The sequence below is a fragment of the Bactrocera neohumeralis genome, chromosome 6 (assembly GCF_024586455.1).
Source record: "Bactrocera neohumeralis isolate Rockhampton chromosome 6, APGP_CSIRO_Bneo_wtdbg2-racon-allhic-juicebox.fasta_v2, whole genome shotgun sequence".
NCBI classification, from domain to species: domain Eukaryota; kingdom Metazoa; phylum Arthropoda; class Insecta; order Diptera; family Tephritidae; genus Bactrocera; species Bactrocera neohumeralis.
The window spans coordinates 25,296,210-25,320,692 of record NC_065923.1 but is presented as its reverse complement, the minus strand read 5'-3'; the positions used below and the strand labels follow the sequence as shown (position 1 = coordinate 25,320,692).

At 38.2% G+C, this 24,483-nt stretch overlaps 1 protein-coding gene across 2 annotated transcripts in view; it reads right to left on the bottom strand.

Moving 5' to 3' along the window:
• LOC126762451 (uncharacterized) overlaps nucleotides 1–24,483 on the bottom strand; it is a 78,775-nt gene that overhangs the window by 8,164 nt on the left and 46,128 nt on the right. For both annotated transcript variants that reach the window (XM_050479187.1, XM_050479189.1), the window contains exons 4-5: nucleotides 21,481–21,618; nucleotides 553–732 (exon numbers count right to left, since the gene is read on the bottom strand). In XM_050479187.1, the coding sequence (XP_050335144.1) occupies nucleotides 553–732; nucleotides 21,481–21,618 (318 nt within the window). The remainder of the gene's footprint in view (nucleotides 1–552; nucleotides 733–21,480; nucleotides 21,619–24,483) is intronic.

The following is a 24,483-nucleotide window of genomic DNA, read 5'->3' as shown; positions in this document are numbered from 1 at the left end:
TACATCTACTCCTCTTTTTTTTTGGCACTGCAACTGTAAGTCAGTCTGGGTCGAGAATACAAAACTTCGCTACTTGCCGCTTTCTTTTGCTAGGTCGCCAGGGCATCTCAAGTGTAGGGAGGTACTTATGCGCTTGGTTTTTCCATTGGATGCGTCGGCGTCAGTGCTTTCATAGTCCTCATGGGTCTCGAAGCAGTTTTTCGCAAAGCATCGTTTTCTATGCGTACGACATGGCCTAATCAAGACGCTAGGAATCTATATGTGTGGCCTCTTAGTACTTTGTCTTGTTCCTATTCACCAGAAGGACAAGGTTTCATATATATTCTATAAATTAGTGACACCATAAATTATTATTATTATTGAAGCCATAAAAGACATTAAGATCACATTTTCAAGCTCAAACCGCGGTCTTATACTAAGAATATAGCACTTCAAGGTTTCAAAAACCGACTTCACGTACAAGAAGAATGCTTCAAAGGCCTATCGCTATCATATACATACATATATATATGTAGTATAAATTACTCATCAATCATATTGAGCCACACTCACCTTTATCCTTATTCTTACGCTGCTCCTTGGCGCTCTTATCCTTGGACTTGCCGGGTTTGCAATTCTTCTTGATGACACGTGTTGCTTCGCACGATGGATCGCTGGTCGCCTTTAATTTGTCAGCGCGTGTCATTTGACCGGTGGCACACTCAGACCAGGAACCCTTCTCATATCGGCAGGCTGCACGCACCACAGATTAATACGAAGCACATGCAAAGAAAAAGAGAAAAATAAAGGCATAAGCTTTCAGTATAATATTGCCAGGCGATGTAAGCAAGAGGAGATTAATTGGAATAATTACATACATGAATATAAACGAATGCTGCAGTAAAGATAAGCGCGTGCGATTCTAATTGATGGCATAAATTGGCATCTCGATAATATTACACATATTTACTTATATATATACATACATATGTGTGTGTCTGTTAGTCATTGTCTAAGCAATAATACAAATAAATTGCAAGACGAGTATCGAGTCACTAATTGAATTCAAGTGGCAGCACTAAGCACCAGCATTGGTTAGTTGCATGTGTATATGTATGTGCGTATGTACATAAACTTATGTGTATGTATTGATCATTATCACTGTTATATATTAAGTAATTAGGCTAAATTTCTTCGATTACCACATTGCCGCATTATATAGTATCTTCTTTGGAGTGGTTTCAAGTGAATATATAGCTCAGACATCTGATAAATTTATGACTAATGTTTGCTATTGGAACGGCGTTAAGCTTTTTTTTTGCAGAAATGCACTGTAGGTACGAAATTGGCTTCATAGGTCGGAATTCTTGCTCGAACCTGGCTTTTTCGAAATGGGTAAGGATTAGAGATTGGCGTATACACCTCTTACACCAAGCGAAGCCAGGTCCTTCTCCACCTGGTATTTCCAACGGATTGGACGTCTTCCTCTTTCTATGCTTGCCCCGAATACTTTCTCAGCTGGGGTGTTTTCGTCCATTCGCACGACATTACCTAGCCAGCGTATCCGTTTTAATTCGTTGAACTATGTCTATGTCGCCATATATCTCGTACCGGTCATTTTAAAGGCTCATAAATCTTCCGCAGAATCTGTCCCTCGAAAACTCGTAACGTCGACTCATCTGATGAGGAGTAACTTAGAGAATTTGGTGTTTCTTCGTAAAGAGGACTTTACTTCTGGCAAGAGTTATTTTATTCTGCGTTGGATTTCGAGGCTGACATTGTTGTTGCTGTTAATACTGCTTCCAAGATATATGACGTTATCTACCACTTTGAAGTTATTACTCTCAACTGTGACGTAGGAGCCTAGTCGCGAGTGCGACCACTGTATGCTTGATGACAGAAGATATTTCGTCTTTCTCGCATTCACTTCCAGACTCATTTGCTTCACTTTCTTATCCATTCTGAAGAAAGCAGAACTTAAGACGCGCTTGTTGAGGCCAATGATATCAATATCATCAGCTGTAACTGTAAGAAGACGATACCTTCCTTGTTTAGTTTTACACTTCAAATTATTTGCTCCAAGAGTAGATTGAAGAAGTCACACGATAGCGAGTCGCCTTGTCTGAAACTTCGTTTGGTATCGAGTGGCTCGGAGAGGTCCTTCCCGATCCTTGCGGAGCTTTTGGTATTGCTCAACGTCAGTTTACATAGCTGTATTAGTTTTGCGGGGATACCAAATTCAGACATCACGGCATAAAAGCAGATCCTCATCGTGCTGTCAAAAGCAGCTTTGAAATCGATGAAGAGGAGGTGTGTGTCGAGTATCTTTTCACAGGTCTTTTCCAAGATTTGACGCACAGTGAATATCTGGTCAGGGTTGAATTTCCAGGCCTAAAGCCACACTGATAAGGTCCAATAAGTTTGTTGACGGTGTTATCCTTTTCCACGGTTATACTTGTTCTACGGTAGTTGGCGCAGATTGTGGTGTCTCCCTTTTTTTGGATTGGGCAGAGCACACTTAAATAACAATCAATGGGCATGCCGACCATATTTTACAAAGAAGCTAAAGCATGCTCCTTATCAGTTCTTCGCCGCCGTATTTGAATAGCGTGGACGGCAATCCATCGGCCTCCGCCGCCTTCAGACGGGTAAATGCTATTCGAACTTCTTCATGCCTGCTCCATCGTCATTGATTGGGGAATAGGGTTCACCATCTCCTGGAGTTATGTTTTCACTGCCAGTCAGCAGGCTGGAGAAGTGTTTCCTCCATAATTTTAGTATGCTCTGGACATCAGTCACTAGATCACCTTTGGGGGTTCTACAAGAGTATGCTCCGGTCTTGAAACCTTCTGTTAGTCGCCGAAGTTTTTGGTATAATTTTCGAGCATTACCTTACCTCTGTCGACCCGCTTGTGAAGCTCTTCGTACTCACGCATTTTGGCCTCTATTTTTTGTCTGTAAATGTGTCTCGGACTCCTTGTCGTACCAGCTCTTCTTTTGCATTTTCTGAAAACCAATGGTCTCATTTGCAGCTGTACGTAAGGAGTTTAAAATCGATGCTTACAATCGAAAAATATGAAGCTAAAATCGGAATCGAGAATCAGTGCTTTAAAAAATATTTCCATCGCTGTTATTAATGCAATTTCTGGCACTGATTTTCACGGTCCAAGATCTAGAGTCAGCAGATTGAAACATCATGGTTTGAGAAGTTCTGGTTCTCACTGATAGAACAGGTTTTTAACTTCTTAATACAAATTGAAAATATTCTGCATCTTTGGGTTTTAATATAGTCCGAACTCTAAAGGTGAACCGAGACAGCTTTCTTGTAGTTTTGGTTTTTTGTCAGTCTGGGTCATATTTGATCAGATGTTAAACATTAAGAATGTGACAGAATTATTGGATATGCCAATGTTTTATTATTTGTTCCACAAGTAAGGGTTCTTAAGGCCAATTTGTAGCCAACTTTTGTGCTGACTATAAAATAAATTGTTTTCTTTTTTACTCCAAATTAACTCGTTCAGAAGTTGCCATTAACAGTACTTCGCTTACGACTTTTTTAGTGCTCTTTAAAGCAACAATTTCCACTAAAATTAACTTTTTAAGACCACATTTGGCGCTCTTAAAAATAGTGAAACATTGTGCCATAACTGACCACAGGCTGCTCGGTCATACGAAAAAGCGAGCCCCCTGCCCGCCACCAACCGCCACCTCGCTTATCAATGTGAAGAATCTACAATAAACCACCGCAAAATAGACCATTTGTGACTACTTAAATGACCTGCAGGCGCAATAACACATAAAATGCAACAACAAAAGCAGCAACGACAACGGCAACGACAACAAATAAATGAAAATAAGCTGAACAACAATGGCAAGAGGTAATATAAAACCGTTGGCCATTTGTGGCAGCCAAGTTTTTGACTATGGTCGTAAATTCTCGTAAATTCATACGAACAACAATGTTACCACGAAATTGGCTGCTTCCCGGTGTGTGTGTTATTGTGTGTTTGTGTGCGTAACTGAGCGCATAAACAAAAGTGCGTCTGATTGTGTAAGTAAATGAATACCGATATCTGTGTATATATGTATATAGGGCTGTGAGCCTATATTTGAATGTTTGCTGGAGCAATAAAATCCGAGCCCGAGTGTACGAGGAGTATGCTGCGAAATTAATGATGCATATGTGAAGCGTGCGTTCGTTCGTGTCCTGTACGAGGCCGGAAGGACGCAGCGGATACGAGTTATAGTCGCCGTTAAAACGTTATCTCCGACATGTGCGTTGGTATGTGTGTGTTTACTCAGTGTTTTTATGTTTACAGTACGAGCGCAGTTCGATGCGTCCCTTTTAGTAGGCGCAAATGCAACCCTGTTGCTGTCAAAGATCAGCTGTTTACAGACAGCTGTCAAATATACAGTATACTTAAGAAATTTGGGCTTACGGCGTTTGGAGAATTTTAATATTTCATCAAAACAGTTAAGTTACTAATGAAGTCCAAGGAAAATCCTTTCAAAATTTATAGTTTCCATATTTTATAGAATGATTTACTGAAATTCACTAAGCACGATCGCACAAACTCTGAATTGCGGGTAGTTCTAAGCTCATAGTCTACCTGCTGCAAAGGTTCATAGAAATAAAATAAGCTGAACTAAACACTACAGATCTCAGACGATCATACCAAAGACTAAGAAAGTTAAGGGATCGAAAAACAAAAGTTTGGCAGTTGGTTGGATCATCATAAAACTTGCAGCCGAGTTTGAATGAGCGACGACGTTTATTAATCGTGTGTAATCGAATAAAAAATGGCAGCACATGGGAAACGCTGAGAACTCTGTGTTTAAAGATTATTAAATAATCTACTGTTTGTAGCTTCGTAACTTTTAGGTTACGAAATGAAAACGGATTACGATGAATTTTATTCGGATGACACTATCTGATGATGACTTCAAATATACTAAGATCCTCGTCAAAGTGAATGGTGAATTTAAAGCATAAATGGTCTTTCAGGAAACGAAAAGTATATATTCCTTTGAAAAATTAATCAGAATGAGCATTATATAATCAATCATTATCAAAGTTGTGAAAAGTCAACTTTTAGACACATAAGTATGTACATTTTTATTCAGTTATAGAATCCCCTGGTTCTGGAACTCAGAATGTGATGCCAGCGGCGTTGTGTAGATAACTAAATTTTGGTGATTGCTTAGAAAAGCTGCTAACGTCGGCACGCCAAAGAGGTTTACACAACCGAAACGAAATGGGATTTTTTCGATCAAGAAATGTCAACGGCGGCATCTTCAATGGTTTAATGAATGTTATACCCCCTCTACGCACACAAATACAACCACACATTAGGACACCAAGAGCTAAAGTAGGTTTAACCGGAATTTAGAGCAAAAATGCGTGACTGAAGAGTCGCATGGCTAAGCTTGGCCCCACGATGTAATGCCTAACGGCAGTCCCGTGGGCCGAATACAAGCAATGACGACGGAGTTCAATACGAATCGTGAATATCGTCCGGAAAAATGACGATTACTTGTACTCCTCCGAGAAAACAAAAAAAAAAAAATAAATAAAATAAGAACCCCACGCTTTATACCACACCAAAGAAAAACAAAAGCGATCGACGGACGATATCGTCTTCTTCTTCTTTTTCAATACGACTAGGAGTACAAAGGTACGCGTTCATCATCCATTTCCAATTTTCGCCATAACTTTTCGTTATCTATTTTTCCGTGTATTAAAATGTGAGTCTCCCGAAACTGTGGAGAGTATATACATTAGGGTGATTCAAAAATATTTTTTTTTTTTTTTTCAATTGGTACTCGCAAAAATAGGTTCCTAGACACCTCTAAGAAAGCCTCTCCAAATATGAGTTTTTAATTGTAACGGGAAGGTCCTCCGCCTAACGGTTTTCTATTTTCTCTTATTATCAGATAGAAAAATCTATAACTCACCTCCAACTACTTGAAAATATATCTTGTTAATTAGGTTTTGTTTTGCTCTAAAATATGGTCCCTTATAAACCCAACCGTTTAAAAAAGATATTAACGGTTGAAATTTGACTATTTTTGGAAAAATTTTGTATTTCTTATGAATTTTATAACTCAATGAAAAAAAAATTATTATGAATAGATTTTTGGAGAGGCTTTCTTAGAGGTGTCTAGGAACCTATTTTTCAGAGTACCAAACGAAAAAAAATTTTTTTTTTTGATCCACCCTAATATGCATTGATGTTTGACGATGAATATCTCGTAAACGCTTAACTTAATCGAAATATCATCGTAGACCATTTTTATAGAGCAGTAAATTTCCTACAAAACTATGTGTTTCATCATTCATAATAATTTTTTTTCATTGAGTTATAAAATTAATAAGAAATAAAGAATTTTTCCAAAAATAGTCAAATTTCAACCGTTAATATCTTTTAAACGGTTGGGTTTACGAAAAAATCAAAAGAGACCATATTTTAGAGCATTCAATTTCCTACAAAACCTAATTAACAAGATATTTTTTCAAGTAGTTGGAAGCGAGATATAAATTTTTCTATCTGATAATAAGAAAAAATAGAAAACCGTTAGGCGGAGGACCTTACCGTTACAATTAAAAACTCATATTTGGAGAGGCTTTCTTAGAGGTGTCTAGGAACCTATTTTTGCGAGTACCAATTGAAAAAAAAAAAAAAAAATTTTGAATCACCCTAATATACATACTCAAAAATATCAGATAAATTTCTTCTACTGCTATAATTACAACAAGAGGAAGTATCAGTATTGCAGCCCACATCATTTTTCAAGGTTTACTTCCGAGCTGCTTGATTCAATATATCCAGATTTTTATCTTTGTAAAACTCGCAAACACTCACGGCAAGCATAGGTTGCTAGTTTCAATTTCGATAGAACGGCGGCGCAATAAAACGCCAGATATAAAAGTACTAAGAACAACGGACTTCATCCTGTAGTTTTTCTGGAAAGTTCGGGTATGGCATTTTCAAATATGGCGGTTATAGAAAATTAGCGCAAAGAAGAAGAATCATAAATTTTGTACAAACACCATCGACAACCCCAAAAGCGCTTCAATATTTGTAGGTTTGATTTTTGAATACCATTGAATATTGTTGGATGGGTCGGCATGCTGAAAGCTGGGTGCATCAAGAACTAACGTTCTAACGAACAACGTGATACTGTTTCCAAGTGCATCCTAACTAATTTCGGTTCAAGTGAAGTTATATTGCACCGAACTCTCATCGGTTTTGAGTTTTCCTCTAGATGGTGAATTTCGTTCTTATTACAGCGAACCCGGTTCAACGACGACTTATCAAATTACTGGCAATTGGAAGGGCTTCTGAAGGTTGTTGCGCAATGAAAAATAACAGTTTATACGATTGAATACTGCTTATTCGGAACACGGCCGGTATTAGTAAAAAAACAAGAGAAATTGGAAATGTTGAATGAACACTTTCGACATATATTCTTAATACTTTAATCTATAATATCGGATGGGGAGTTTCAGTCATTCGAAGCATATGTACTTATATGATTCTGGACATGCATCATCAGTCTGTCTTTTGATATGGCCGACGCAGGGCGCTGAGGATATTAAAAACAATCACTATTCTTGGGCTACAGAGATAAGAATCTGTTCTACATCTTCGAAAACGAAAATTCCATTTTCTACTGAGTCAACGACGTTTGTAAAGCTGGGTATACGGAATGGATATGTATTGGCTATCTCAAAAAGGTTTTCAATAAGAGCGCTACAAAAGTAATAAAACAAATTTAGTTTAGCATATCAACGAAATTCTTTTATCCTGTGAAAGTACATTCGATGCCATTGTGTATGGAACTCGATTTCTTTTGCATGGCCAGAATTCCAGGTGTTGAACTCAATTTTCGACGGTTTTCAAGCATAAATCAGCCACTGACTTGTTGGCATGGACTATTGACTTGATGTAGCTCCACAGGAAATAATCTTCAAATCGCACGACCGAGGCGACCAATTGACTAGGTCATTTCTTGAGATAACACGTTCACCAAACTTGGTTTTCAATAAATCGATTGTGACATTCGCTGTATGGTTTGTGGCGCCGTCCTGTTGGAACTACGTGTTGTCCAAGTTCTTATCATCCAATTCGGGCCAAAAATATTCGGTTATCATTGAGCGGTAGCGATTTCCATTCACAATAACTCGACCGCACCAAACCGTAATATAGTATATTCGTGATGCAATGGTGACTCATGGAGTACGTGTGAATTTCTTTCTGATCACTAACAGATATTGTGCTTAGTGACGAAACCATTCAGCCAGAAATGAGCCTCATCGCTGAAGATGATTCCTCAATGGACGTCCGGATCATTTTCAAGCTGTTGTTCAGTCCAATTCACGAACAAACGACGATTTTGGTGATCAAGCGGCTTCAGTTCTTGCGTCAATTTGATCTTATAAGGATGTAGGTCAAGATCTTTACGCAAAATATGCCACAATGACGGTACAGTGATGCCCAACGCTTGAGAACGACGTGTGAGAGACTGGATTGGGTCTTTCTCAATTGATGCGCTAGTGGCAGCAATATTCTTGACACTACGGGCACTTTCGTGGCTAACCGAGATGGTCACAAATTTCGAAAATAATTCTTCAGTTTTTGAGATATCGGTCTGAAATTTCGAACAAGTCTTTTTCTCGACAAGAATCTGCTTATTTTCCGCAACCGAAGATATCGGGCCACTAGAGGATGTAGCTCCAATACAAATTAATCGATGCAAATCAATTTCGTGTATGAAAAACTGTTTTATTTCACAAGTCTTTTCACTAAACATTTTACATAGTCTAGCTAATTTACTTTTTACAAGTTATTGAATCAATCGCCGAACATGTTCTTCTCTAACAATTGGTAACAATAGAATATAGTTGCCATACAAACTGGCTGAACAAAATCAAGACAAAGAACTCTTTATAATTTTTACTAAAAGAAATAATTCACAGGTGAAGGGCATTTGAGCTTCGGTGAAGCCGAAGTTAAAGTATTGTTAGGTTTTATGTTTCTTTTGGCGAGGGATCAGTCTTAAACTAGTATATTTTAAGGTGTCAGAAAGTTGAAAACGAGCCTAAAGCCGTGTGTAAGTTAGAGTTTATCGAAAACTTTGTGAAACGTATCGACTTATCGAGCTACCCCCGTTTATTTTGCCATCGTATGTTTACTATAACTATGTGGCGGCAGTTTCGGCAATAAAATTTAAACGAAATCCTGCCAATTTACATTTTACAATCTGTGTCGCCGAGCAACGTTATCAGTGACACTGAATGGCACGAGCCTTGGATAGGCATATGTGGCATGAATGAGCTATATACATACATATATATAAGCCAATATACCAAAAACCATATATACAGAGGCGACAGTGTGTGGTATATAGAAGGCCGACTGTGGTTAATGTGCGTGCCACGCCCATGTGGGTCAGCTATAAAAAGCGGCCAAAAAGGGAATTATGGGTTTGTGGCGCTGAAGGCACGGTGTGCCAATACAGCCATGTATATGTATAAATGTATATGCATATATATTTCTGCTATTGTTGTTTTTATTGTTCGAACGCAAGCTTATTGTGCATTTCATGCGTTATTGTGACCGTTAAGCGACTACTCTCATACAAATACACATATTCATCCACTGATATATGTATGTAGATTAAACAACCTGTCTGTTGCTCTGTCCAACTGTCCGTCCATTTGAGTGCTGGTCAGCCAATTGGACAACAACATGTCAGTTTGTTCACGCGCGTTGCCAATGCAATTTGCTGCATTGCTACTTGGCAGCTTGTTCGCTCGTTTCTGCCACATGTCTACGGGGGACATGAGAATTGTTGCTGTTGTTGTTGCTTTTATTGGTGCAGCTGCTGGTGCCGCTGGCTCGTTGCAATTGTTATGTTAATGCAGACAAACGAGATAAGGCAAACGCGCACACAAACTGCCTTAGCACCAATTTATATTTATGTGTGTATGTGTGGCAAGTCTATATGTACATGTACAGAGGCATGTGTAAATGTGTCCCTTTGGTGAGTGCATTTCCTGGTTAAAATACTATGATAGTTTGCAAAAGAATTAAATTCATGTTCCTGCATGCCGAATCGGAAGAAGAAGAGCTTGAGCGCTTGATTGTGTTTAAAGTGGGAAAATCATGTTATTCTCTTGCAATTACCCACACGACCACAAGGACAATTAACGTCGACCAAAAAAAAAAGCAATCAGCGCACAATTCAGAGGTTGAATACATATGTACTATTACTGTATATACATATATAAGAGTATGTGTAATGGTACAAAATTGTTCATTATGGTTTTAAGAAATATAAATATTGCTAAATTATTCCCTGATCAACTCAGCTATCTTCCACAGATACACTACTCTAGTAACGGGGTTTTCAATCAGTTTTTTTTAAATAAAACAAATGCACGCTGAACCCAATTTTCCACGGCTTTCGAGCATAAATCGGGCGATACTGCAGCAATTTCACGTTCGATATTCGTACGAAGTTCATCAATCGTCCCTGACTTGTCGTCATTGACCATAGACTTGACATAGCCTCACAGGACATGGTCTAACGGCGTTCCTCAAACTTGGTTTTCAATAAATCAACTATGACATTCGCATATTGTACAAGTCCACATCATCCAATTTGGGCCAAAAATATTCGATTATCATTCAACGGTAGCGATTCCCATTCACAGTAACGTGTCGGTCTTGATCATCACGGAAGAAGTACAGTCCAATGACGCCACAGGCCTATAAACAGCACAAAACCGAAATTTTTCCGGCATGCAATGGGTACTCATGGACACTTTGCCTCACTGGAAAGGGAACATTTTGTACTGTGACTGTGGATCCAAATTTTTCCATTTGACGCTCAATTGTTGATCTGACAGGACGATTATGAAGACCATAAATCTGACGTAGCGCTCTTTAATTTGAGGCCACTGAATCAAAGTTTCGGTAGTTAATTTTAATAATTTCGACTCGTAGTTGGATCGCATATCTTTCTATGATGAAATGGCAAAGATTACTGAAGACAAATGTCAAAAGAGCTGTGAAAATTATGGCCCTGTTTGTAGCGTTCCTATTGAAAAACCCGTTAATATTCTTCCCTTTTTCAACGTGAAGAGACAAATTTGTCCGAAGGTTGTAGCGTTGCTTTGGTCAATAATCTATGACAAATTTCGTGCCGATATCTCGTCAAATGAAACAGTTTGCTATACAGGGACTTGAGTTTGATCAGTTAGTTGTATAACAGCAATATACTATAGTGATACAATATTGGCGGTTTCGACAAATGAGCAGTTTGTTGAGGAGAAAAGGACATGTACAAAATTTCAGAAAAAACACAGGAACTAGTTGGCGTACAAACAGACGGACAAATGCACATAAATAATTCTCAGTTTGTCACGATGATTATTTATATACATATAGTATATACTTTATAGGGTATCCAACTTTTCCTTCTAAGCAATACTTTCGGACAAACTTAATACATTTACATTTATTGGTGCTTGATTTGTATTTTGGAAAGTGAAAGAATCAGATGGAATTAGAAATTGGGTTATATGGGAAGTAGGCGTGGTTGTAGTCCGATTACGTTCGTTTTAGCACTGGGATTTGATCGATATCGGTCGAGTAGGTTCTGAACTGTAGGCTTTCATCGAAATGTGGGCGGTACAACGCCCTTTTCTAAGACTTGCTAAACGTGAAGAAAAATGTTTTTTTTTTATTAGTTGAGGCAATCAAGTTTAATTTGAGACACAACGAGAAGTCACGAAAACTCTCTAAAGACAATACTAGACATAAAAAGATAAAATAGTTGAAACACAAATATATGGGTAATTTCTATTTTTAAATTCGACACTCTTTCTTTTTTTTTTCTTGGGCTCAGGCGTAAAAAATGTTTGAACATCCCAGATCCCTAAGATTTTACAGCTCTTTCGAAGATGTGAACTCACATATACAATTATTTAATCTGCAGGTTATTTGTGTCCTTGCCAAAATCTGATTTTCAGTGTTCATTAGCTACTTTAGCATTGAAAAGGATTTTTCTCTATCTCAAATTCTACCAAAATTAAACTGTAGCAATTGCGAGTTTAAAATATGCTCAATTTGCTCAGCGGGCCATCAAATTAACCATACCTGCATTGCAAAAAACTGAGAAAAAAACTCTTTGATTGCAAGTTGAATTCAAATAATTCTAGGTCCGAATATAGAGCAGGCCGCAACAATGCGTTCGAGCGCAACCGCTTGCCTGCTGCATATAAGCTATATTATTATACCCTGAACAGGGTATACTAAGTTTGTCACGAAGTTTGTAACACCCAGAAGGAAGCGTCGGAGATCCTATATACATATGTATATACATATATACAGTATGTTAGCTGATATATATATGTCCGACTGTCTATATCCATTCACTTTTTAAGATATCGTTTTGAAATTTTGCAAACGTCATTTTCTCTTCAAGAAGCTGTTCATTTGTCGGAACTGCCGATATCGGACCACTATAACATATAGCTGCCATACAAACTGAACAATCGGAATCAAGTTCTTGTGTGGAAAACTTTCACATTTGACAAGATATGTTCACGAAATTTGGTACAGATTATTTTCTAAGGCAACAATGTAATCTCCGAAAAAATTGGTCAGATCGGTTAACTATAGCATATAGCTGCCATACAAACCGAACGATCGGAATCAAGAGCTTGTATGGAAAACTTTTGCATTTGACGATATATCTTCACGAAATTTGGTATGAGTTATTGTTCATAGAAATAATGTAATATCGGAAGAAATTGTTCAGATCGGCTCACTATAGCATATAGCTGCCATACAAACCGAACGATCGGAATCAAGAGCTTGTATGGAAAACTTTTTGCATTTGACGTGGTATCTTCACGAAATTTGACATGGATTACTGCTTAAGGTAATAACACAATCTCCGAAAATATTGTTCAGACCGGATTACTATAGCATATAGCTTCCATATAGACTGAACACATAGTTACTAAAAAAAATGCACCTGTGAAGGGTATATTAGCTTCGGTGCAGTCGAAGTTAACGTTTTTTCTTATTGTTAAATGTTTTTTGTTGTCATTCTTATTTTTTTACTTTTTTATTACTGCATTTCCGTTATTTCGCATACATTTCTCAGTGCTTGTTATCCGGGCGCTGCGGTGCTAAAGCCATAACCAGCACAGCGGCCACAGCTACGAGTGTGTATGTGTGGAAGGTATTCGTACATAAATATATATGTGTGTGTATAGTATGTCTGTGGCAATGTGGCAGTGGGGGTAAAACCGTTTTTCATAGCTGTTAAATTTTTTATTGCTGCGAAATGTAAATTTTCTGTTCGCAGCGCACAAATTACCGCTCAATCTCCAGGATTTCGGTTGTTAATTTTTGGTAGCTAGTATAAAACAACAACAACGTAAAACAAAATAGTGTGGAAATGAATGTAAAATAACGGTAGGACAATACATGCACATTCCATCAGTGCAGCAATATTTTTTCCCACTAAAATGTCAGACTTTATTTTATTTATTACTTTAATACACACATACTCGTATTTTTTGGTGTTTTTGTATTTTTACCAACAGCGTGGAATTTATGTCGAACGTGTAGTTGCGAGTAATTATGGAAATATGCGAATATCTATGAAAGTATGAGCGGGTGTGTGTGTGTGCATGTGAGGAATGGCTTAATGAGCGCAGCGCGGCGGATATGAAGTCACCAATACAGTGAAGTACGCACACACACATATACATTTGTAGGTACTTATAGGACTGCAGTCCACATCCCAATTAAGGCATTTTTCTGTTAAGCCTTTAATTTCAATACCTGCATAAGTCGAGTTAAATGTTTCGTTTTCGAAAAAAAAAAAAAAAAAAAAAAACGTAATATAGGGCTACACCTGGTCAGTGTAAAACCGATGACTTTAAGTTGGTATGTAATGTGAGAGCAATATTGGTTATTGTTTGAGCGTTCTTCCACGAACAATTTGATTTCATGTAGCTTTGGCTGCCACCTGGACTTATTCTGATTTGCAGGCAGTTTTATGAAGCAATAAATTTAATAGCAGAGGATAAACTTCGTTTAAAAATGTCATACTAAAATCTTAAATCGACATCTCAAACATTTTTTGAGTTAAAGCCTTCTAAAGTGCAGCCGTAGTGTTCAGTATTTTTGGCTTTTCATCATTGAAGGACCTACGCCTGAACAACGTTTACAAATCGTTCAATTTACTACGAAAATTCACTTTCTGTAAAGCGCACTTCGCTCAACTTATGGTCAACATAATCCGGCCTACTGAGCATACTATTCGCAACACCATCAACCTAAGACCCAGCATTAATTATTCGATAATATTCCACCGAATAGTTCAGCTTAGATAGCTTGTGCAAGAACTGAAGCCGTTCAACCTTCCCAAGTGGCATCGCTTCGCCCTATGGGCTCTTGAAAAGCTCCAAGAAGATCCGACGTTTTCGAGTCAAATTTTGTTCAACGATGAGACCCATTTCTGGCTCGATGGGTATGTAATCCAGAATTGCCGCATTTGGGACGAAGACCAACCTGAAGAAATTCAAGAGCTGCCATTTCATCCAGAAAAAACAACAAAATTCTTTGTGGGCCGTTGGAATCTTCGGTCCATATTTCTTCAAAAATGATAACGGTGAGAACGTAGCCGTCTAAGGCGACCATTATCGCGCCATGATAACTATTTGATGCCTGAAATTGTAGCTTGTGATCTCGGGGACATTTGGTTTCAAAGAGACAGCACCATTTTCCCACACATCACCAATCAATGGATTTATTGAGAGAACACGTCCGTGAGCAGATAATTTCACGTTTTAGGCTGGTCGATTGGTTGATTGAGTCGTGTGATATATAACATCGTTAGACTTTTTACTGTAGGGTTTTGTAAAGTCTAAGGTCTATGCGGACAATCGCGCTTCGATTTAGGCTTTGGATCAAAATATCACCCCTGTCATTCGCCAGTTACCAGTCTAAATGCTTCGAACGAGTCATCGAAAATTGCACTCAATGGATGGACCATCTGAGACGTAGCCGCGGCCAACATTTGAAAGAGATAATCTTGAAAATATAAATGCCAAAGAATGTTCTTTCAGATGTTCTTTCAAATTTAATGGGTAAAATTTATTAATTAATTCATTAATATTACCCATTAAATTGGAAGTTTTTTCTTTAAGAAAGTAGGGCTCCTCGAAATAGATCAACTCCACGTTGGTATAAGAATAATAATGGGTCAGGAAACCTACTCCGATATTAGATACAAACTGAAATCCATCGTTAAGATTTTTAAAAGCTCCGCACTTTCGGAACCAGTTTAGTTCAATAAACCCAAATTGATCTCTAGTGTGCTGGAGATAGTACAAGGTGCGTTCCAAAGTAAAAAGGACTTTTTGAATCTAGCGCCCCCGGGTGGCGCCATCTATATATATCGACTGGTGCGTTAAATCTGCCGTGCGACTTTTTCCTATGATGATCTTTTGGAAGCAATCAGGAAAAATTGAGACTTTTGAGAAAACTGATCACCTTGGAGTCCTTAAAACTAATGAAAATAGTTCAGAAGTTCAGCTCAGGTTCAGAGTGTTCCTTGAAACTTTTACTTGACAATTTTTTTTTATTGATTTTCTGTTCAATTTGACTTCTTCCCTTTGAACCATTGAACAAATGTGCTTTGTAACAGTTTTCGATTCGCGTAATTGTTTGTTCCTTGCAACTTGCCATACGAAATTTCTTTCCAACCGAACTTTTCTTTCGAAACTCGACGTTTAAGTAATTTTGTAATTTCACCATTGTCAGCGAAAAAATATAAACTGCCGAAAAACAACAACAAAGACTACACTTAAAATGTGCCTCAAAGTATGTCAGCAAACTAACAAAGCGTAAAAGTTCGTTAGCATTGCATTTCAGGACACAAAAGAAGGGGTACAGCGGAGAGAATGCAACACTGCAAAGGAAATGAACAGAGTGACGGCGCAGAGAAACACGTTGGAAAAATAGAAGAAGAGGAAGATGTCGAAACCAAACAGGAAACACGAAAAGTGCAACTCAATGCAAGAATGAGCGAATTCGCGTGAGTTGCACAATGCGAAAGGATGTAATGACGAAAATGGAAAAAAAATTTTAAATAAAGAAAATAAAGAAAAATAACACAAGATAAGAAAATACGTTTACTTCAGCTGCAAAGAAGCTTTAAGCCCTTACATGTGCATTTTTACGTGTGTATTTCTATAAGATATAATGATGTATAAAATATTTTTAAAATGAGTTTTTAGAAAATAGTCTATTGTTCGTAAAGTTCGCACTTCATTCGGATCGTTCAGTTTGCTATGACAGCTATAATATCCGATCTAAATAATTTCTTCGGAGATTATAGCGTTTTTTCAGAAAATAATCTATGTCGAATTTCGTAAAGATATCTCATCTAATAAAAAAGTTTTCCATACAAGCACTTCATTCCGATCCCTCAGTTTGTATGACAGCTATATCTTTCAATGATCCGATATCGGTGATTCCCACAAATAAATCGCACCTTGAGAAAAGAGAAACTTGTGCAAAATTCCAGATCGATATCTCAAAAAGTGAGCGAGCAGTTCGCATATATATCGACTCAGCTCGACTGACATAACATCTTGTCAAAATTGATCCGGACCGCTGCTAGACAATTTTAAACTTGAATGTATATACTTTCTAGGATATCCGACGTCTACTTCTGTGTACTACAAAGTTTTTAGCAAACTTAATACACGCTGTTGAGGGTATAAAATTAAAAAAATTAAAACAACAACAAAAACAAGCGAAGCAAAGAAAAATTGCAGAAAATCGTTACTAACAGCGAAATCAATAACAACGGTAACTACGTTAAAAGCACGCAAGAGCAGTGACTGTGTGATTACACAAGTACCATTATCTCAGTATCTATGTATATACGTGTGTGTGTGTGTCGCTGATGGAGGATGTGCTGCACAATCAGTGAAGCCAATAATAGCACAGCGAAGAATAACAAATGCGAACGAATGATGGAAAAATTACCAACAACCCTGCATACGTATATTCATGTGTATGTATTTAAGTCTGTATGTATGTATATGTGTTTATTCGTGCACGAGCGCCTATCTAATGCTTGCTGCAATCACATGTGGAAATGTGCAACAAGCCGTGCTAAATGTGTGGCAGCAGCGGAATTGACGCTGGCAAAAGCATGAAGCATACACACACATACATACTAAACACACACACACACCTACAAATATACATATAATCACACAATACCAAAACCAAAAATATATTTTCTCATACATATACAACGATCTATTGTAAAGTTTTGGCTAAACGCTTGTTCGCATGTCAGCGGAAAATTTGCTGACTGCAAAATAAAGGCAAAAATTGTCAGAAAATTACTGTGTAACGGTAAAAAATACGCTGCGAAATTGCTTTGTGCACAAGTATTCGGTTGCATCATTTGTTATTATTGTTGTTGTTGTTGCTATTTTGTGCTTTTGCCGCATTATGTCTGCAAAGTGAAGTGATAGGAAGCGATCAGAGTTCATCGCAATTATCCGTTAATATCCGATTGTTGTCGTCATAAATGCTTGGACGCGCTGCGCTGTCATTCGTTTGGAGTCACATTTCCGCTGCTGTCAAAGAGCATTGATTTCAGTGTAATTTATGGGTTGATAACAAACGAGGGGAACTGAGATTGATTCAATAAGAAGTAGATTCTTCTAATATCTCTAAGTAAAGCTGAAAGAGTTAATATGCCGTCAGCAAAATAGTGAAATACGAAGTCCACTGCGACGAATTCCGAAGTTAAAAAACTATGGAAGCTTTTAGGCCAAGCTTCTAATCATGATTTGTTCTTAAATGCTGTTCTGTGAGGTTTATATTGGACCAAAAACTGCACTTCGGCAGTATGACATGACGTATACGTTATTATCCATCTCATGTTACCCACTAACTTAGCATCAGACTACTTATATTCAGTTTCAGAGGTTTCAGAGATTCCAAATTTCACACTCTATTATTTAGCCTAGAAAATGCTTCCTAGTTTAGCTCAGATTTTATATAACCGATAGGCGAACATTTCTTAAGCCATCGAGTTCTCTAAACGACATGGAAATAGTTTCAAGCTAGAACACCATTCACAAATTGAAGTGCTCTCATCTATCCCAAGGTGTCACCTATCAACTTTCTCCTAAACGTTTAGATCGACTTATCCGATTACTTGCAGGAGGTTTTTGCACCGGAAGTCAAAAAGCAGTTCTATGTGGCCGTATTAAGACGTTTGCGTGAGAACATCCGTCAAAAAAGGCCGGAATTGTGGAAGAGCAAATCAAGCATAATGCAAATCAAGCATAATTGTGACCGAATTTAAATCCAAAAAACGCAATGCAATACAATCGATCAACCACCGTATTCATCAGATTTGGCTCAGTGTGACTTTACTGGTTCCTGAAACTGAAATTGCCGCTTCTTGAAACCCAAAAATGGAGGAAATAAAATGATACAAGAGGTGTCTCTAGAATTGACTGAATTCCACGAAAAAATGGAAATCTACCTAAATGTGTTTTTGCGACATTAGAAGTACTAAATATTGGACTATGTGTGACTTGTGGTAAATCATTGCTTGACTACGAAAGATGCCGAGATAATGAAAAATGGGTCCGAAAATAAAACTGAAAATTTACGAAGTGAGTACGTTATGAGCAAGGTTTATAATGACTGAAAAAGGCAAGAAAAATCCAGGTTTTTAGAACTTTCTTATATAGAATTATTGAAAAAATGTATGCAATACTTTTGAATACCCCACAAGTCCTTTTTAGCATGGAAAACCAATGTTGAGGAAGCGGTTAGAAAGGTATTGCTTTATAAATATGTTGAAAAAGAGGTATTAGAAAGCGTTGGAGTCTCTCAACAAAAGTTGAGCTTTGATTTTACGAAACCACAGTTAAGCGACTACTGTTTTATGGCGTATTTGCCTGGTGGACTGCGCTCAGGGGAAGGCACATTCACTAAACAGCTGGAACGTGTTCAACGAGCGGCTCTCAGTGACATCAGTACTTGTAGTTCACCACGAACTGCACCTACGATGACACTAATATAGTCGGCAGATGAATAGCTGAGAAGGTTGCTATCAGATTCCGGGTAACTCTACATTTTCAACTCCGAGGAATATTCTCAAATCTACTCTCACTTCGACTGCATCCGTGATAACTTGGACCACGGGGCCGCAGAGCCTACTCCGAGAGTATAGTGGAGAAGAGGCGGCGCAGTGAGCTATTTCACGGATTTTCAAAGCTCAAGGAGGGCCGGTGTTCAGTCGGCAGTTATCAATTAACTTTTGTATCAGAGTCTCAGACCACTGTAGCGTTTTTCAAGCAGAATTGGCAGCCATCAAGGTAGCAACAGATGTACGATAGCTGAGCTTATTATACAGGCCTTGAGCTCACTGATAATGACCTACTCTATACTAAACTTTCTAGGTTTCTGATAACAGCGGAATTATCGGCAACTGTAAAGCCGATGAGCGCGCTAGAAACGGCACTCTTACCCAAATCCAAAGCAAAAAGCTTACAGTTGATCTAACTATATGAATAAGTTCCTACACTAGTCCTTTTCCCAGTAAGACGATATCATCAAGAGGACGAATTTCACCGAGATTTGAAGTCACTCGGTGTAGTTCAGAGAAATCACTATTCATTGGAATACTGACATCTCTGAAATGGAGGAGGGCATTGTTGCAGGCATTTCTCGCACTAAGGTCTCTTTGCCTATGGACAGCTTTCCGATAATAATGGATAACAATAAATCGGTGTGCAGAGATCAATTTCCAGCGCAACTATCGGAATGGCCGTATTGCTGTATTCAGCAATAGTCAGACCGCAATCAAATCGATTCTACGAGATCAAATCGCTATTGGTTAAGGAGTGTGTAGAACGGCTTAACAGGCGATTTTGAAGTGACCGAGTTCACTTCATTTGTGTACCGGGAAACAAAGGTATAGCCGAGAATGAAATGGTTGACGAGTTTGACCGATCAATAACGACTTCTATACCGCTAAGACCAGAACTCTTCAGTCCATTGCGGCCAATAACATAAGATAAGAAGGAGGAAAGGACAGAGAGAGATAAGCATTGACTGCAAAAATCTGGGTTGTGCCATACAAAACTGCAACTGGAGTGTAGAACCTCGAGAGGTTCAAGTAAATAATAGACCTCCAGACAAATTCAGGCTCCTCTTCTCAATATACACCAGTCAATGCAAGCTCAAGAGATGCCCATATAGTAAGGGTTTAGTCTCATCTGTAATGTGTAGATTCTGTGACATTGAGCCATGCGCAGAAATAAGACCTTGAGATCCTTGTATCCTTGCAGGGAATACATCTATTCTCCATCTATCTACCAAGATCCGTTAATTTTTAAGGGTCTTCGGCCAAAGTGAGTTAATTTGAAAGAGAGGAGTGCTTAACAGACCATAGGTCGAAGTGCATACCTCAATAACTTTATATTCTTCTATTCTCCTCAAGAATCTCTTCATTGTAAAAATGTTTCTGACGCTTTCAGCCAGTTTACAGTTATTTGCAATTCTGAATTAACTATTAATATCCGCAAAATTTGCCCATTTGCCGTAAATGCGCCTGACGGTACACAGCTGCGTAGCTGCCATTTTTATTACAAGTACACTCACGAAAAAATACCAGCACCGAAGAACAAACACGAACACGCAAAAGTACATTTTGACTTCTTTAATTTCCACGTCAACAGTTTCATGATAACTGGTCGCTCTATCTTTCACGCGCTCTCGCCTACACTCTCCCCCCCAACTCTCTCTCTCTCACCACCTCTATCACGCTGGAGCTTTGCGCTTTGCTCAAGCTTCAGCTTGACTTGCAACATTTGCTGCCACACGCTGTGCCACAGAGAATAATAAAAAGTAATTACGCGCCAGCGAGGCGCAATAATGATGATGATGGTCGTGACGTCGGTAATTCGCCAGTGCAGATTGTCGAGAAGTTAATGGTGTTGGCGTCAAGGCGCTCACTCTCTCTCTCTCGCGCACAAACAAACAAAAGCAGTGGAAATGGCAATTGCAGTGGCAATAATGTCAGCGAAGCCAACAAAGTCAGCAATTATGTGTGTTGCTGCAAGTAATGGCGTGCCGGCTGATAACTTTTGTGTGCATGTATGTATGTATGTATGTGTGTGCTTGTGTTTTTATGTTCATATTTCTGTTTGTGTGTGTTTTTGTGCGCTTTGCGTTTTGGTGTTGCTGATCGCATTTGTGAAATTGCACTGCAAAGTGCCGAAAACCATTTGCCAAAAGTTATTGCCTACATTTAGGCGTAAACGACGTTAATCTGACCAATTTTAATATGCAAGCGTAAGTTCCATAATAAATTTTTAAAATCCATATTGTTGTAAATTTTTGATTTCCCCATTTCGCTTACCTTTTTTGCATTTCTTTTGTATGGTTCGCGTTTGATCGCATGCCGGATCGCCCTTCTTCAATGTCAACGTTCGTGAGCGTGTGTTGGTTTTCTGGTCGCATTCAGTCCATGGATTTTTGCCATAACGACAGGAGAGACCTGTAAATGAGAATATATAAATTTATAGCGGTAAATTTTTAAAAAGTTGTAAGCGAAATAAACCGTTATACCTAAATAAATTTTTCATGGAAGACCAAATTATATACATATAGACATTACTTTTTATTGAGCCCATCATCATAATTGATTTTTTATTTATCGTTGAAATTGTTCCATAAGTTTTTTATAAAGTCGGCTTGATCACGAGCTCTTCATTCGAAACAGCCTATATCTCTTTTAATGACGGTAATATTGAAAAAGTTAAAAAGCAGTGCTTGAAAATCGTTGTGTTGGTATCACAGGATCTCAACATCGCTTTTGGATCGACTCAACAAATTGGGTTTAAAGTTTCGGCTATGGAACACATTTTGGTTAATGTTTCGGGTATGAAGCGTGTTCAAGATAGACTTGAACTAAAATATCTTAAACTTGTTTAAAAACAGCGTCGAGTAAAGGTCTAGTGACGACTGATAATGGAACTGAACACCCTACATTCATCACCGAAATCGAAAGAACTTCGACAAAGTCGGTCAAAAATCAAGGGGACGCTCATTGTTTTCTTTGATTGGTGCCGTGGTCCATCATGAATTCATTCCACCGAATGAAATGGTTAATAACCAATATTACTTGGACGTTTTGAAGCATCTGCCTTAAGCAAATCGTCGTAAATGACCGGATTTATGGCCAGAAAGTTCATGGGGTTTCACCATAATAAGGCTCCGTAATATTCTAGCTTGCTTGTTATTGACTTTTGTTCAAACTCGAAACGACAGTCTTTGCTAAGATACTGAATACTTCGCAAATTGGAAATGCGGGCTTTCCCAACGGGTGTGAGTGGTTCTACAAAGTACTTTTCAAACTGTACTCAAGAAAATGCTTATGTGCGAAGATCAAGAGCTGTCAACTTCTAATCCAAAGTGTTATACTACTCATGTGTCAGTTTGATGATATGCAGCCAGGAGGTAAATTAATAGGAATGGAGCCTTCCCAACACTTGTCGCCTTGGTAAGTTACCGAAGTATGACCGCTTTGTGGAGCTCTAGTGTTGCGGAACATTCCATTCAACATAACTACATTGAACGCGATAGTTCATTGCAAAGGGCCGAGGGTCGTAGTAATCACATGACTATAACGACAAACATACACAACAACTGCTATGAATCCAGCGTAAGAATACAAAACTAAGCCGGGAAAAAGTCGATAGTTCAGTTTCCTGGAAACGCTGTCACCAAATGAACGTTTCGTATTTGATGGCATGCCAGGTATGATGATATAAACTTGGAGTCGTCAGATCTCAACTAAAGTGGCAGAGCCTTGTGTAGTTACAAATGACAAAGAAATCGAGAACCCCACAAAAACCGCTTGCTGCAGGATACACTGCTAGGGATCGGGTGACCCACAACGAAAAAGTACCGGGTGAAAATAGAAGACAAAAAAGGGGCGGCAGACTACCTTTTCAAGCAGCTGTCTAGATGGTCCTAAGCACCCAGACACCGTAAATCAGAGGTACGTCGAAACAGGAAAATTCCCAGACGAGAATGAGGATACTTCTCTGGCAGAAAAGTGGGACAAATACAGCTCCGTGTGAGTGAGAGAAGCAGCAATCAGAGGCGGTGTACTTTAACAGTAAACGGTGGTTGTTAGTTGAAACAGCGAGATGGTGATGTCTCATAGTACAATAGACCGAGCTGTAGAAAAAATGAGCGAGATAATAACACCTTATAAGTCACCTAACTACAAGATGCCAAAAACAAAATCCGTTTTAAAACCGTGCATAAAGTCACCCTCAAAAGGCAATTTATCCGATAGATGTCGCAACGATAAAGATATTTCAATTGATAAGTGGTGCGATCTAACTGAATATGGGTTTTTACTTTAAAACACTTGAAATATTTTTTTCTCAATTTTCTCTGTTGTTGCCTTAAGTGAGTTTACCGGGAATACGTTTTACTTTTACATATAATTTAGGCTGGACAAACCTAAACTATTTGTCGCCAATCTTACTCTGATAGAGTAACTTCTACTGATGGAAATACTAAAAAAGTGAGGGATATGGTGATTGAAAATCGTCAGACAAGTGTTAGAGAGATGGCAAGAGAACTCCAGATCTCTCACGGGTCCGTTGGTGGATATTTTAGGTATAAAGCACGTCCTTGCTTGACTCGTTTCGATAAAGAGGAATGTTCCTCAAAACGAGTAATGTAAACAGGTCTCTTTAAATTTGCTTGATCGTGCGAATACTGATCCCAAGCGTTATAAATGCCGATAAGACGCTTTCAGTCGATGGAAGAGATAAAACAAATCTCGCTGAAGGAGCTGAATGTCATCCCAAAAAGTAAACTATTTCGAGGACTGGAAAAATCGTTGGCATAAGTGTATTACATCTGGTGGCGATTACTTTGAAGGAGACAAAATAAATATTGATGAATAATTAAGGGGGTATTCTGGTCTAGAAGCATGAATTTCAGGTAATTTTTAAAGTGTCGTAAAAAAAGGCAATTAATATTTTTACTATCCATTTTTTTATTAGTTATTTGTTAATTTTAGAAGACTACAGAAAAAAATTAAAAACTAAAAAAAGTAAAAAATTTCAAAAATTATGAGCTGACGAAGTGGGGGTCTCTAAAAATTTCCACGTGACCATACCCATGATTTCAACCCTCCTACTTATCTGAAACCAAAAAAAAAAAAGATTATTAATCTAGAATAATGTCGCAATGGCCGGAACTACGGAAAAGTGGGAAAAATTTTTTTCACAAAATGGCGATTGCCTGAAAAAAAAGTTTTTTTGGATCACTTTTTCTGACTATTTCGAATTTTTTAAAAATAGAAAAAATAAAAATTTGGGGATGGGGCTAGTTCCAA